This window comes from Chionomys nivalis, chromosome 9, assembly GCF_950005125.1.
Source record: "Chionomys nivalis chromosome 9, mChiNiv1.1, whole genome shotgun sequence".
NCBI classification, from domain to species: Eukaryota; Metazoa; Chordata; class Mammalia; order Rodentia; family Cricetidae; genus Chionomys; species Chionomys nivalis.
In genome coordinates, this window is record NC_080094.1 from 115604 (window position 1) to 129616 (window position 14013).

Here is a 14013-nt window from a genome sequence, read left to right on the forward strand (position 1 = left end):
CTTCACCGAAAGCATGTGGGCTCAGCTGCAGACTCCATCCACTCTGGCTCCTCTGGGGCTTCCTACTTACACTGCTTAGCTGGAGCTTTTTCTTAGTATCAAGAAGCATTTCTTACTCCACTCCCAGTCCCATCATCAGGTGGGCCTAATCTACACTAACATCCTCGAAGAGAGGTGACAGATCTGCTCCAACTCTGATAATAAATGAAGCTGGGACATGATCCTGAACCCACAGAGATGTAATAAGAAGGGCCCTGAAATAATCACACAGAAACTATATTATTTAAATCACTGCTTAGCCCATTAGCTCTAGCTTCTTATTGGCTTTTACATATTAATTTAACCCATCTCCATTAATCTGTATATTGTCATGTGGCAGCAGCTTACTAGGTAAAGTTCCATCTAGCTGCAGCAGGGCTACATGGCTTCTCCCTGACTCCACCTCCTTTCTCCCAGAATTCTGCTTAGTTTTCCCTGCCTAGCTCTGTTCCCCTATAGCTCTGCTATAGGCCCAAAGCAGTTCCTTCATTAACCAATGATATTCACAGCATACAGAGGGGAATCCCACCTCACAGAGAGAAGTGGGTACACTGGATCCCTGTATAGATACCTGGTATCTAAAGAGTTAGCATGCCTACCTCATGTACCTGTCCCTACAAACCTCCAGAAACCTCTCTTTCTGGTTGGTATTGGTCCAGTTCAACCAATACAGCACATGGTACTGTAAGGACAAAAGTCAAATGCAGGTGCTGGAGAGATGTCTCATAAGAGCATTTACTGTTCTAATAGATTTTCTTAAAAAGAAATTTCTCCTTACATGTGTTTTTCTTGGATTTAATTACATACCTAGTGCCTATGGAAGTCAAAAGAAGGGACCGGATCCCTTTAAACTGGAGTGATATAAAGTAGCAAGATTCCCTGTGGATGCTGCGAACTGAATCCAGATCCTGTATGAGAGAAGTATGCTGCTATTGCCCACTGGATCATCTCTCCAGCTTCAATGTTGTTTTATATTATCTCTCTCACTTGTGGGGATTTCCAGCTTGTTTTCAGTCAGCACTTTCAATGTGGCAGCTCACTGACTTTTATTTTATTTTTTTATTTTTATTTATTTATTTATTTTTTTTTTTTTTTTGGTTTTTCAAGACAGGGTTTCTCTGTGGTTGGAGCCTGTCCTGAAACTAGCTCTTGTAGACCAGGCTGGTCTCGAACTCACAGAGATCCGCCTGCCTCTGCCTCCCAAGTGCTGGGATTAAAGGCGTGCGCCACCACCGACCGGCCAGCTCACTGACTTTTAGTGTCCAAAGATTTTCTTCTATAAAATCTGTTGGTAGTCTTTATTATGGATCCTTGTATGATAAAAGGTCATTTTTCTTTTCTGTTTCCAATATTATTCTTTGGTGATAATTTGATGTATAGACAAAATTCTTGTTAGTTTTGATTTTTGAGACAAGATCTCATAATGTAGCCAAGGCTTAAGATAGATTAAAAAGTCAGGGGAGCGCTTGGAAAATGAAATAAGTGGGGCAGAACCAATATAAAAATAAAGAGATAGCCAACTTCACAAAGTCGCCTTCTGTCCTCCATGTGAATGTTGTGATATGTATCCACCACCCTCTACCATATACCTATGCAATAACAACTTTTTTAAAATAGGCAAATTACGTCTGGTTGTGAAAACTCCAGCTAAGAGCTATGAATTCTAAAGCAATAAAGGTGGAGTACACAGTCTATAATCATCTTATATAGAGATTTCAATTGAGAATGTTAACACTGATGAACCACACTAACCAGATGACCTTAATTTGACTTTTCCCAGTTGTAAACCTAAAACTCAAAGAGATAGTAAGGTTTCTTTGTTGACATTCAAAAGTTATGTCTTAACCCCTTGTAATCTGGTATATTAAGAACAGCTTGAACCCTTGTCATCTATGAACTCATCCAATGATCTCACTTAACAAATACAAAAAAGGATAAATAGGGGTGAAACTTCACTGAACAATTCTCTTAAAAAGCCACCCAAATTAAATAAAAAACACTTTACTTAGTAAGATAACCCAGACCCAAAAAGATGAATATGGTATGTACTCACTCATAAGTGGATTCTAGCCATAAATAAAGGACATTGAACCTATAATTTGTGATCCTAGAGAAGCTAAATAAGGTGGTGAACCCAAAGAAAAACATATATATATATATATATATATATATATATATATATATATATATATATATAGTTATCCTCCTGGATATTGGAAGTAGACAAGATTGCCAGGCAAAAGTTGGGAGCATGGGGGTGGGGTGGGGTGGGGGGAAGGGGAGATGGGGAGAGAGAAGGGAGAAAGGGAGGATTGGGGAGAGCTTGGGGGAATGGGATGGTTGGGATGGAGGAAGGGTGGATATGGTAGCAGGGAAGTAGATATCTTAATTATGGGAGCCATTTTAGGGTTGGCAAGAGACTTGACTCTAGAGGGGTTCCCAGGTGCCCAAGGAGATGTCCCCAGCTTATTCCATGGGCAGCAGAGGAGAGGGTACCTGAACTGGCCTTATCCCATAGCCACAGTGATGAATATCTTGCATATCACCATAGAACCTTCATCAGGCGATGGATGGAGATAGAGACAGAGACCCACATTGGAGCACTGGACTGAGCTCACAAGGTCCAAATGAGGAGCAGAAGGAGGGAGAACATGAGCAAGGAAGTCAGGACCGCGAGGGGTGCATCCACCCACTGTGACAGTGGGACTGATCTAATGGGAGCTCACCAAGGCCAGCTGGACTGGGACTGATGGAGCATGTGATCAAACCAGTCTCTCTGAATGTGTCTAACAATGAGGGCTGACTGAGAAGCCAAGGACAATGACACTGGGTTTTGATTCTACTGCATGGACTGGCTTTGTAGGAGCCTAGTCTGTTTGGATGATCACCTTCCTAGACCTGGATGGAGGGGGGAGGACCTTGGACTTCCCACAGGGCAGGGAACCCTGACTGCTCTTAGGACTGGAGAGGGAGGGGGAGGAGGAGTGGGGTAAGTGAGAGGGAAATGGGAGGAGATGGAAAATTTTAATAAATAAATAAAAGAAAAAAGAAAAAAAATCACCCAAATCATAAACATGGCTATTATTAAGACACTTGACTTACTTTATACCTAGTTGTCCTGAGAATCTTTTGTGGCATGGTTCAGAATCCCAGCATCAGTGACAAAAATTCACTGAAAGAACTGGGGCTGAGACAGGCAGCAGCACACAGTCTTCCAACTCCTGCTGCCACTGACAGGATAGCCTGGACCTCCCAATACTCCTGCTTTGGCCTCTCAAGTGGTAACACTGCATGTCTGTCACCCTTGGGCAGCATTTTAAATTACTGCTAGATATTGCCTCATTGTCCTGAGAAACTGTTGTACTGACTTCTATTCTCACCAGCAATGTGAGAATGTCTTAACCCTTACCAACAGTAAAAATGATTACTCTCCACCACACCTCTGTCCTTCAGTACCAAGAACTGAGCCCAGAACTTGTCATATGCTAGGCAAGTGATCTAATATCCAAATACATCTTCATTCAAAGAAGACTATGTGGCTCTCTCCTTTGTAACAGAGTTAGTGAAAGGAGATAATCAACAAAGTTCTAAAGGCTTGAAAATAACCACAGATCAAAGATTTCAAAGTCAGCTTTTATTTGTGAATTATTCATCCACACCACTATTTAAGGACTTTGAAAACATTAGATGTGTTATGTTCATAGGAGGATACTGTTATTTTAGATTTCCTTACTATCTGCATTCTTTATCATGTATATGACTGTCCAGTTGCATGGAAGGGACCAGAGCTTCCATCATAGAAAAATATGTCCACTATATAGAGTAATCTCACTAGTAATTCTAGCAAATAAGTAACTTTTTTTTTTTTTTTTGGTTTTTCGAGGCAGGGTTTCTCTGTAGCTTTGGTGCCTGTCCCGGAACTAGCTCTTGTAGACCAGGCTGGCCTCGAACTCAAGAGATCCGCCTGCCTCTGCCTCCCAAGTGCTGGGATTAAATAAGTAACTTTTCTAAATTTATTGAGATCTTAATAGGTTTTTGAATGTGGTTCAAACACAGACTTTTGTAAGTGCTAGGCATAGGCTCTATTGTTGTCCTTTCTCCCTAGCTGAAAGAGAAAATATTTTTGGTTACTTTTTTTTTAAATTCTTTTTTTTTTATATTTATTTATTTATTTATTATGTACACAATATTCTGTCTGTGTGTATGCCTGCAGGCCAGAAGAGGGCACCAGACCCCATTACAGATGGTGGTGAGCCACCATGTGGTTGCTGGGAATTGAACTCAGGACCTTTGGAAGAACAGTCAATGCTCTTAACCTCTGAGCCATCTCTCCAGCCCTTTTTTTTGGTTACTTTTAAAATCCTATCAACATCATTCAGAAAATCCAAATAACAGAAGTTTGTTTAGTTATTAATCATACAAGCTGTATCATGTCAGTCCTGAATTTAAAAGTGCTTTTCAATGATTTTATGGATATTTTTATAAGCGTTCTAGAGAGAAAAAGTAAAAATTATCTTAAAAATTAAATGGCTGGAGATATAGCTCAGTTGACTGAGTTACTTGTCTGTACTTGTCTGCATGCATGAGACTCAGAGTTCAATCCCCAGCACTGCACAGAATGAACATAGTTCACATGCCTATCATCCTAATACTTTTGTGACAGCGGCAAGAAGAACAGGAGGTTCAAGATTATCCTTGGCTATAAACCAAGTTTCTAGTTCTAATGGTAGTAAGGAAATATCAACTACCCACTATATAAACACAAAGGATGAAGAAATAGAACCTGAAGCCAAGTGAATATCCTCATGTGTATTTCCCAAGGACCTGAGGCCCCTGTGCATTAAGGTCTTTATCTGCTGACCTGCAGATGACCTGTTTCACCCTGGTCCTCCACCACTGAAGAGTTAGCTTCCTATCACACAGCAAAGACCTTCAGCACACAAAATTCAGAGCTACAGCTGGGTAAGTCCTGCCCTTAGTCTCTCCAGCGATGTCCGCACTGAGCATTGCAGCACTTGTAGAAGGTGGTCATTGGCTCATCTGCAGAACGGGTCTGAAGCTGCATGAAATAGGCACGGGGATGTTCACATTTTGGACATGGCTCTGACAAAGAGAAAAACAAATCATCCACATTACACAAATACTGTTAAGTATGGGTAAATATCTAATCCCCACGTTCATCCAGACTACTTTGCCAATGGTAAATTTGCCAATAGCAACATCCTACCCACAGCACACCAATACTAGGGGGACTGGAGAGACTGTGACTTTGAAAGCACCTCCCTAGTATCACTTTCTTTCTCAAATTTTATTGAAGACTGGCTGGAAGGATAGCATGGGAAGGGTCTTTTATAGTCTGTTTTGTGGGGCTATAACAAAAATACCTGCCCAGTGTGGTAGCACACAGCTATAATCCCAGCATTTAAGAGACTGAGACAAGAGGCTTGCTATAAGGCCAGCCTGGGCTACATAACAAGAGTCTATCTCAAAAATAAACAAATAGATTAAAAAAAAAAAATTAAGACCCTACTCATTTTCCATTTTCAAGGTTTTTGTTGTTTGCTTTTATAAAACAAGTTCTTGGAGTTGGCCTCAAGGTCACTAGGTAGCCAAGATGACCTTCAGCTCCTGATTTTCCTGTCCCCATCTCTCAAGCTGTACTAGCACACCTAGCTAATTCTAACTTTTAACATAGATTTGTATATTTCCTCTATAGAGAAAAAGACTGCTAATTACACATGTGCCTTCCTTCTCAAACAGATAATATTTAGGGCCCTATTCTTTCCATTATCACACTTAAGTCTATCAAACATAAATCTTTTAATTTTTAAAAATTACTTTATGTGTATGTTTTGTTACTAAGTATTCTATGAACCATGGATGCCAGTAGAGGACACTGGATCACCTGAATTAGAAGTACAGAAGGTCGGAGGTGCCACATGGGTGCTGGCATGGAAACCACTGAGTCATCTCTCCAGCCCTACTTTTTTTGTTTGTTTTTCAAGACAGGATTTCTCTATATAGTTTGGAGCCTGTAGACCAGGCTGGCCTCAAACCCACAGAGATCTGTTTGTCTCTGTCTCTTGAGTGCTGGCACCACTCAGCTTCCACAAAACTATTTACTGATTGACAGATTGATTGAGATAGGGTTGAGAGTACTGGCTTACAAGCTTGAGTCACCATACTTCACTTCTAGCTATAAAACTTTTTTTTTTTTTAAAAGACTTTATTTATTTATTGTGTATACATACATGCCAGAAGAGGGCACCAAATCTCATTATAGATGGTTGTGAGCCACCATGTGGTTGCTGGGAATTGAACTCAGGACCTTTGGAAGAGCAGGCAATGCTCTTAACCTCTGAGCCATCTCTCCAGCCCCTAGCTATAAAACTTTTAAATCTCAAACTCACATACCGCACGGCTTGCTTTAAATTTTTTAATACAGCCAGGTGGTGGTACACATGCCTTTAAACCTAGAACTTGAGCCAGGCGGTGGTGGCGCACGCCTTTTATCCCAGCATGTGGGAGGCAGAGGCAGGCAGATCTCTGTGAGTTCGAGGCCAGCCTGGTCTACAAGAGCTAGTTCCAGGACAGGCTGCAAAGCTACAGAGAAACCCTGTTTCGAAAAAACAAAAACAAAAAAAAAAAAACAAAAAAACAAAAAAAATTTGGCAGGAAGGCAGGTGAATCTCTAAGTTCGAGGCCATCATGGTCTACAGAGGAGGTCCAGGACACACAGGGCTACACAAAGAAATCCTGTCTCAAAAAAACCCCACAAAAAACAAAAATCAAACAAACAAAAAAGTTTTAATGCCTTGCTTAGAGTTTAAAGAACGACTAACATTGTAACTAAAACATATCATCAGAATACTTCCTGTATTGGCAAACACAAGCTATTTGTAATTACTGATACTTGTCATTATTTATATTTCCTTAAATTCTTTCATACTTACTGGGGGAGGGTGGAAAACAACTTTTCATGAATCAGCTATCTGAGCTCCAAGGATCAAACTCAGGTTGACAGGTTTGGCAACAAGAGCTTTTACCTGCTAAACCATGTCATTGGTCCTAATAATATAAAGGGTTGTATTATAATAAATGCATTATTATTAAATATAATAAGTCATAATAAACAGGGTTGAGTCACTGGCTTTGTAATGGAAAACTCCCCACCTGCAGTGGAGTCCACGTTCTCCCAGGCAGCTGCTCCACCAAGCACATCATCCACCTCTTTCAGCTTTGGATACTTTCGGTTTGTTACCTAACAAAAACAAGTCATCAGATTTCAAGTAATCATACAGCTTAAAAGGTGGGACACCAAAACATAACCCCTCTCCAGCATTTCCTCTACTTGGTAAATGGATACAAAATTTATCTTCTTCAAAGAGCACCAAAAGCAATTAAAATGTTGGGGTTTTATGACTGGGTTGTTCCCAAAACAACCCAGAGGTTCAATGTCAGAGACCTCTAGAGACTGGAGGAAACACCAGACAGAGCAGGAAGAAGAGTTGAGTTAAACCCTACTCTTTTCTCATACCCATAAACACCTAATAATCCAATATGAAAGACCCAAGGGACACATTTGGCTGCTTTCCTAAATTTAGCAGTCAATCTCTCAAAATTCAAAACTATGTCACCATTCATCTTATCACAAATCCAGACTCTAAACTCCATACAGCTCTAAAGTGCAAACATTAAAAATGAGGTGTCACCAAGGCCTGGTGATGCCATCTGCAATCACAGAACTCAGGACACCAAGGTAAGGAGGAACAAAAGATGAAAGGTAAACAAAACACCAAGAGCTGAAAACGCAGCTTTCTGGGTTCCGACACAAGCACCACACACACAAAGCAGCAACAATGACATATATTAGATGACAGTGAATCCTGGGAAAAGATGACAGGAATGAGGATAAACTGAGAGAACTGGATTGTGGTTTGTTTACTTAATTTTCATATATATATATACCATGCAGCCCAGATGAACCTTGAACTTATTCTCCAGCCGCAGCCTCCCCAAGTGATAGAATTATAGGCACGTACCAACAGCCAAAAAGGCTGGAATTTAAATAGGGTACTCATTATTTTAAAAGATAAGGAGACAGGCTGAAGAGATGGCTCAGAGGTTAAGAGCATTGCCTGCTCTTCCAAAGGTCCTGAGTTCAATTCCCAGCAACCACATGGTGGCTCACAACATCTGTATTGAGGTCCGGTGCCTTCTTCTGGCATTCAGGCATACACACAGACAGAATATTGTATACATAATAAATAAATAAATATTTTTTAAAAAAAAGATAAGGAGAGAGATAAAGGAAAAGGAAGAGAGAAACAGAGAGACATACACACACCCACAAAGAGAGAAAGGGGCGAGAGAGAGAGAGAGAGAGAGAGAGAGAGAGAGAGAGAGAGAGAGAGAGAGAGAGAGAGAGAGCTCCTGAAAAGCAACAGGGTCTGGGAGCAAAAAGAGCTACAAAAAGAAAAGAACATGAAGATTTGAGATGAGAGGTAATGAGCGGACTGGAGTCTGACACGCCGGAAACAGCATTAGGGACTGAAAGTTTTATTAATTTTTGTTTGTTTGTTTGTTTGTTTGTTTTGGATTTTTTCGAGACAGGGTTTCTCTGTAGCTTTTGGTTCCTGTCCTGGAACTAGCTCTTGTAGACCAGGCTGGCCTCGAACTCACAGAGATCCGACTGCCTCTGCCTCCCAAGTGCTGGGATTAAAGGCGTGCGCCACCACCACCCGGGACTGAAAGTTTTAAAAGCGTGGTTCAGCCTGGAGGTATGAACGGAAATTCTCGCAACTTTTTTGAGTGTCACAAAACGAGCAACACAGAGCCGGAGGCAGAAATCTCTGTAAGTACAAAAGAACGGCTTTGGTCGAAGCGACGCCACTGGATTAGCAACTGCTGGACTTGGGGAACCGCCGCTGCGAGAGACAAAAAACCTACCGCCCGCAGGAAGGTCTGAGCGCAGACTGCCGAGGAGGCGCTCGCCTCTGGTACTCACCTTGCGTGTGATATTATGCACGTAGGGGCAAGTGTTGCAGGCGAAGCGATGGCAACGCTGTCCTTCCTCCACAATCAGTCCGTTTCCGCAGCTCGGACAGAAGAGCAGCATTGCTCCTGCTTCAACGTAAAGGTTCTTACTGTCTGGAGCTTCCGCGGCCGCAGACGCCCATTGGAAGCGGTCCTCGGTACGTTCCCAGGAGGCACTGCGGCGGGCAGCCTCGCACACGCCATTGGTCAACGCAGATAATCCTTCCCCAGCTTTCCGTACAGGGCCTGCGCGTGCGCACGGGGCTCTCTGCCCGGAACACAGGCTGTTGACAGGAGAAGGCTGGAGGCGGGCGGCCCTGAAGTACCCTGGGACTGAGGATCGGAGGGAGGTACCGGGTGATGAGAAGAAACTGCCACACTCTGAGCCGTGGAAAGGTTCCAGGAGGGTCTCTGAGCCGGGACTGACAGGCAGAGTCTACCCAAATGTCTCAGGGACTTGATACTACCTCTCAACTGCTGTCTGCCTAACGTATGGATCCGTTTAACTTTTTGTTCACTTGGTCTCAATTCTGTCATTTCACTTAGCTAGATTCAGCACTACAGATCAACTGTGACCTACAATACCAGCAGTTCCTCTCCACAGACCTCCAGCTGGTTCTTTTACTCGTTCCTATAGACTTCTTTACATTTCCCAGCTCTCGTTTCTCAGACCTCTTTGAAATAAATGCCTTTCCTCGTTAATCCTCTGCAGTCAACCTACACGGGGGGGGGGGGGGGGGGAGTCCTAGTTGCTTTGTTTTGTTGTTTTTTGTTAACTTTACACAAGTTAGTTATCTGGGAAGAGGAACCCCAACTGGGAAAATGTCTCTATCAGACTGACCAGTAGGTAAGTATGTGGGCATTTTCTTGAACGCAAATTGATAGAAGAGGTCCTAGCCCACTGTGGGCAGTGTTACCACTAAACCAGTGTTCATGAGAGAAATAGGAAGACAAGATGATAGGGCTGGATGGTTTAGCCTTTAAGAGCACTTGTTCTGCCCTGCGGTAATGGCACGCGCTTTTAATCCCAGCACTTGGGAGGCAGAGGCAGGTGGATCTCTTGAGGCCAGCCTGGTCTACAGAGTGAGTTCCAGGACAGCCAGGGATACACAGAGAAATCCTTTTGGGGGTTGTGGGGTGGAGAACTTGTTCTTGCAGAGGACAGAGATTCGATTCCCAGAACCCATAGGGTGGCATCATAAATGTCCATTAAAAACTCCAGTACCACAGGATCCAAAGCCCCTTCTGACCTACATGCATGCCTGTGGTACAAAAACATACACTCGAGAAAAACACCTGTACACATAAACAAATTTCAAAACAAAATGAAAAAAAAAAGAAAGCAATATAAGCAAGCCATGAGCAAGCAAGCAAGCAGCATTTCTCCATGGTCACTGTTTCAGTTTCTGCACTGGCTTCAATAAACAATGAACTGTCATCTGTAAGCCAAACAAACCCTTTCTTCCCCAAGTAGCTTTTTGTTCATGGTGTTTTATTACAGTAATAGAAACCTAAACAAATATGCATACTGTGTAGCTTTTAATGTGTGATTTAAGAATAAGTTATTTAATATTTTTAAAAGCTTCTTGTCAGCCACGATTACCAAGGAAAACAGGAATACTTCACAGTTGCTTTCACTGAAACTGTTATATCTTGTGAATTTACTGTTATTAAATAAACTCTTGACATTGTAAAGACATAAATATGCTTGTCTATGTTTCTGATATGGCACAATCATGGCAATTGTGAAAATCATCTTACTAGGTGTGTATGAAATGCACTGTCTTAAATATATAAAGGTTAAATTTTACAACTAATTATTTTATTTTTTGATGTTTTATTTTTATTTTGCCTGCATGTATGTCTATGTACCTTGTGCACACAGTGAATGCAGAGGCCAGACAAGGGCATCAGATATCCTGGAACTGGAGTTAGTCAATTGTGAACTACTATGCAGGTGCTAGAAATGGAACCTAGGTACTCTAAATATAAGAGCAGACAGAGCTCTTATTTTATTATTTTAATAAAGATGAATCTAAATGTTAAAAATTGCATAGTTATAGTAGTGTCTCTGAGCCTACTCCTAATATTATCCCGATTGCCTTCCATTTGCATGTCAGAGCTGGGAAAGAATGATTCATCAGACATAGCTGTATATGTTCTCTCATCAGCCCAATGGTGAGCTCCAATTCACATTCTCTAGGACACAAAAAAAAAGTGTCGCTCAGATTCTTTGACAGGTTGGAAACTGACATGGGCATGATGGATTTTCATAAAGACAGAGTGAGGAGCTGTCATGAACCTGAAATTCTACCATCTCGCTTCCAACTTTAGTTATGAAGAACTGACCTAAAATACGGCTGGATGGTAGAGAGTTACATACAGTGATAGCCCGGGCAGCATCAGGTGAAATCTACCATGTAGACGCTGGGGGCCAGTGCTCAGCACCTGCACAAGTATCGTCCTTGTACCCAAGTCCTTACAGATGAGAGGGGCTAAAGAGTGGAGCTTCCAGAGAAGGTCTCTACTGGTAACTGTTTCTTTGAGGGATTCTTGATGGGATGATGAATTTGTGGGTTCTGATCAAGTCTGCATGTGGAAAATATAGGCAATGATGTGATTTCATAGTGGGATAGCTGGCTTGCTCCCAGTAACAGATTGGAAGAGTCAAATCATAGATCTGTTCATTACCTTGACAGTAAGGACAGGGTCTAGAACAAAGCTCTAATGCCTGCTGGACTTCTCCCACTAGTGATATCATTTCCTGTTCTTTATGCTACTAGGAACTGAGAAGCAGCTCAGTCAGGTGGGAAACCCTTCATTATCTCATGCAAGGATTCTTACCGACAGTAGAAGTGTGAAAACAGGGTTAAGAAGAAATCTCTTTGGATGACAGATATCAGCCTGCTGAGATGCTTTAAGAGAATCACCACATAAATAATAATATTTACTCTGAATCGAGCAAAAATAACAAATATCTATATAAAAAGGATCCATATTAATCATTAAATGTTTTTAAATATTATGGAGTGGTCAGAGTGTCAACTTGATTTTTCCATCAGTCTGGATATTTTAAAGGCTCTTAATATTGTTTTTTGTTAATTAAATGAAAACAGGCTCTTTCACAGACTCTTAGAATTATGTACTGTTTTGAAGGTAATCTGATGGGTGATGGATTTTGATGGCCAATTTGAGTCTAGCTTTGGGATGGCATCTGATAAACTCACTTCTACATGTGCTGGATATGCCAACACTAGGGTGTTTGCAGGTGTGGAATAATTACACAATGTAAAAAAAAAAAAAAGGAACTGACATTTGAAACGTATACAAACTGCAATCCCACTGAACAGAATGGAATTTTAGCAAGACGTAAATGTATCCAATTCCATACTCAACACAGAAGCAATGCTGAGAATAAAATGTCTTAACTACTTTTTTATTGATTCACTTGAGTTCCCCATGTGTTTCATCTCATTGAAAAAAAAAAGTGTTTCTAAAGTTCTTGGATTTTCGACTTAAGTTGCACATTGGCAAATCTATTTTTATGTATACCTTTGATTCTTACATTAAAACAGAAGTCACATGTTTAAAAATAACCACTCCTTAAACAAAAGCAGTTGTCAATGTTGTTTACAATACAGATCCTGAAGACATTTGATTACATTAAGATTTAGAAGTCTGAAAAAGAATGCGGTACTTTATACTAAATTCTGGCAACAAAGTGTGTTTACTCACAAGAAAATTCCAATTCTTCCCTGGTTTTATAAAGAACAATCTATTTCTCACATGTTATAACTCTATTCAACTGAATTATGATTTAAAATGCAGAGTGATAACATATAAATACAAAATGCTAAGAAAAGTTTAACATATAAAGGAAAATGTTTCATGCATTATAATTTTTTTAATCCAGCATAAAGGCAAATGTGGTTTTTCAAAATGCAGCCCACATTCAATCACAGGAAAAAATTCAGTCAAGCCACCTAATACACAGACTTTACAGATTTATTTAAATTTATGTTCAAAATTCCAGTAAGAAAAGTCTAACTAACAATTAGAGTTAACATCAACTAAGATCTGCAAACATTTGCAAGCCAAGTTAGAGCATGCATTTCTCTCTGAAAGAAAATAAGCCTGACTTGGAGTTAAAAGGCAGGTAAAAACAACTATGAACTTTCTTTAAATAGCTTATATTTAAAGTAATGTAAGTGTACATTATATTTATAATATAGGGCAATATATGTTTTACCAACTATACATGCAGACTATACTGTGTGGTAAAATGATTCAACAACTTAAAAAAGAAAAAGAAAAAAGATCCAAAATATCCATTTAAACTGGAGAAATCACAAATAAAACCTCTCCCTGCAAGTCATGTGAGGCTAATCTGAAAATAAATCATAAAATCTCAGTACTTAAATCCTAAATTAACACTCTAATTTGGGTTTATTGTTAACAATTTACACTATTCTTTTCTTTGGGTTAAAAAAGATTTTTTTTTTTTTAAGAGCCAGCTTTTGGAATCAGCAATGTAACTTCAAGTCCTGCCCTCTGATAGCCAGAAAGGTTGCTTTAAAAAAAAAATATTGATAGTTCTCAACACCAACAGCCTGGAGATAATAAATTTCACAACTCACTGGGTTAAACTGCTCTAATGCAATGGAGCTAGTAAAATACATATATCTGTTCTTAAGAAAATTTACAAAACTAACAATTTTTCCTCCAGAATTATAAAAGATAAAAATCTATGAATTGATACTCTAGTATGATCACAGAAAGATAGCAAACTAAAGTCAAGAAGTATGCAGGGAGGGGGCTGTCTGTAACACCCTGCAGTCTCTCTACCTGCTCTGAAAATTCCCATTTAAATACCTTAGAAACCTGTTCTGGTCTTTGCAATTCAGTGACTAGCTTATCACTCACACATTTTTTTTTTTA

General features: G+C 40.3%; 1 protein-coding gene across 1 annotated transcript; it reads right to left on the bottom strand.

Moving 5' to 3' along the window:
• Positions 1 to 3637: 3637 nt before the first annotated feature.
• Positions 3638 to 9300, bottom strand: Polr3k (RNA polymerase III subunit K). Its single transcript, XM_057781056.1, has 3 exons — positions 9047 to 9300; positions 7213 to 7300; positions 3638 to 5142 (listed from the first exon to the last, which is right to left on the bottom strand). Exons 1-3 carry the CDS (start codon positions 9155 to 9157, stop codon positions 5015 to 5017), a joined length of 327 nt encoding a protein of 108 aa, XP_057637039.1. The 5' UTR covers positions 9158 to 9300; the 3' UTR covers positions 3638 to 5014.
• Between the last annotated feature and the right edge of the window lie 4713 nt (positions 9301 to 14013).

What these genes read in the sequence shown, in the direction of transcription:
- Polr3k (XM_057781056.1), bottom strand. Translation starts at nt 9,157, where the DNA reads ATGCTGCTCTTCTGTCCGAGCTGCGGAAACGGACTGATTGTGGAGGAA. An exon ending in TGCATAATATCACACGCAAG is followed by an intron (nt 7,301 to 9,046) that starts GTGAGTACCAGA and finishes TGTTTTTGTTAG; the next exon opens with GTAACAAACCGAAAGTATCC. An exon ending in GAACGTGGACTCCACTGCAG is followed by an intron (nt 5,143 to 7,212) that starts GTGGGGAGTTTT and finishes TCTCTTTGTCAG; the next exon opens with AGCCATGTCCAAAATGTGAA.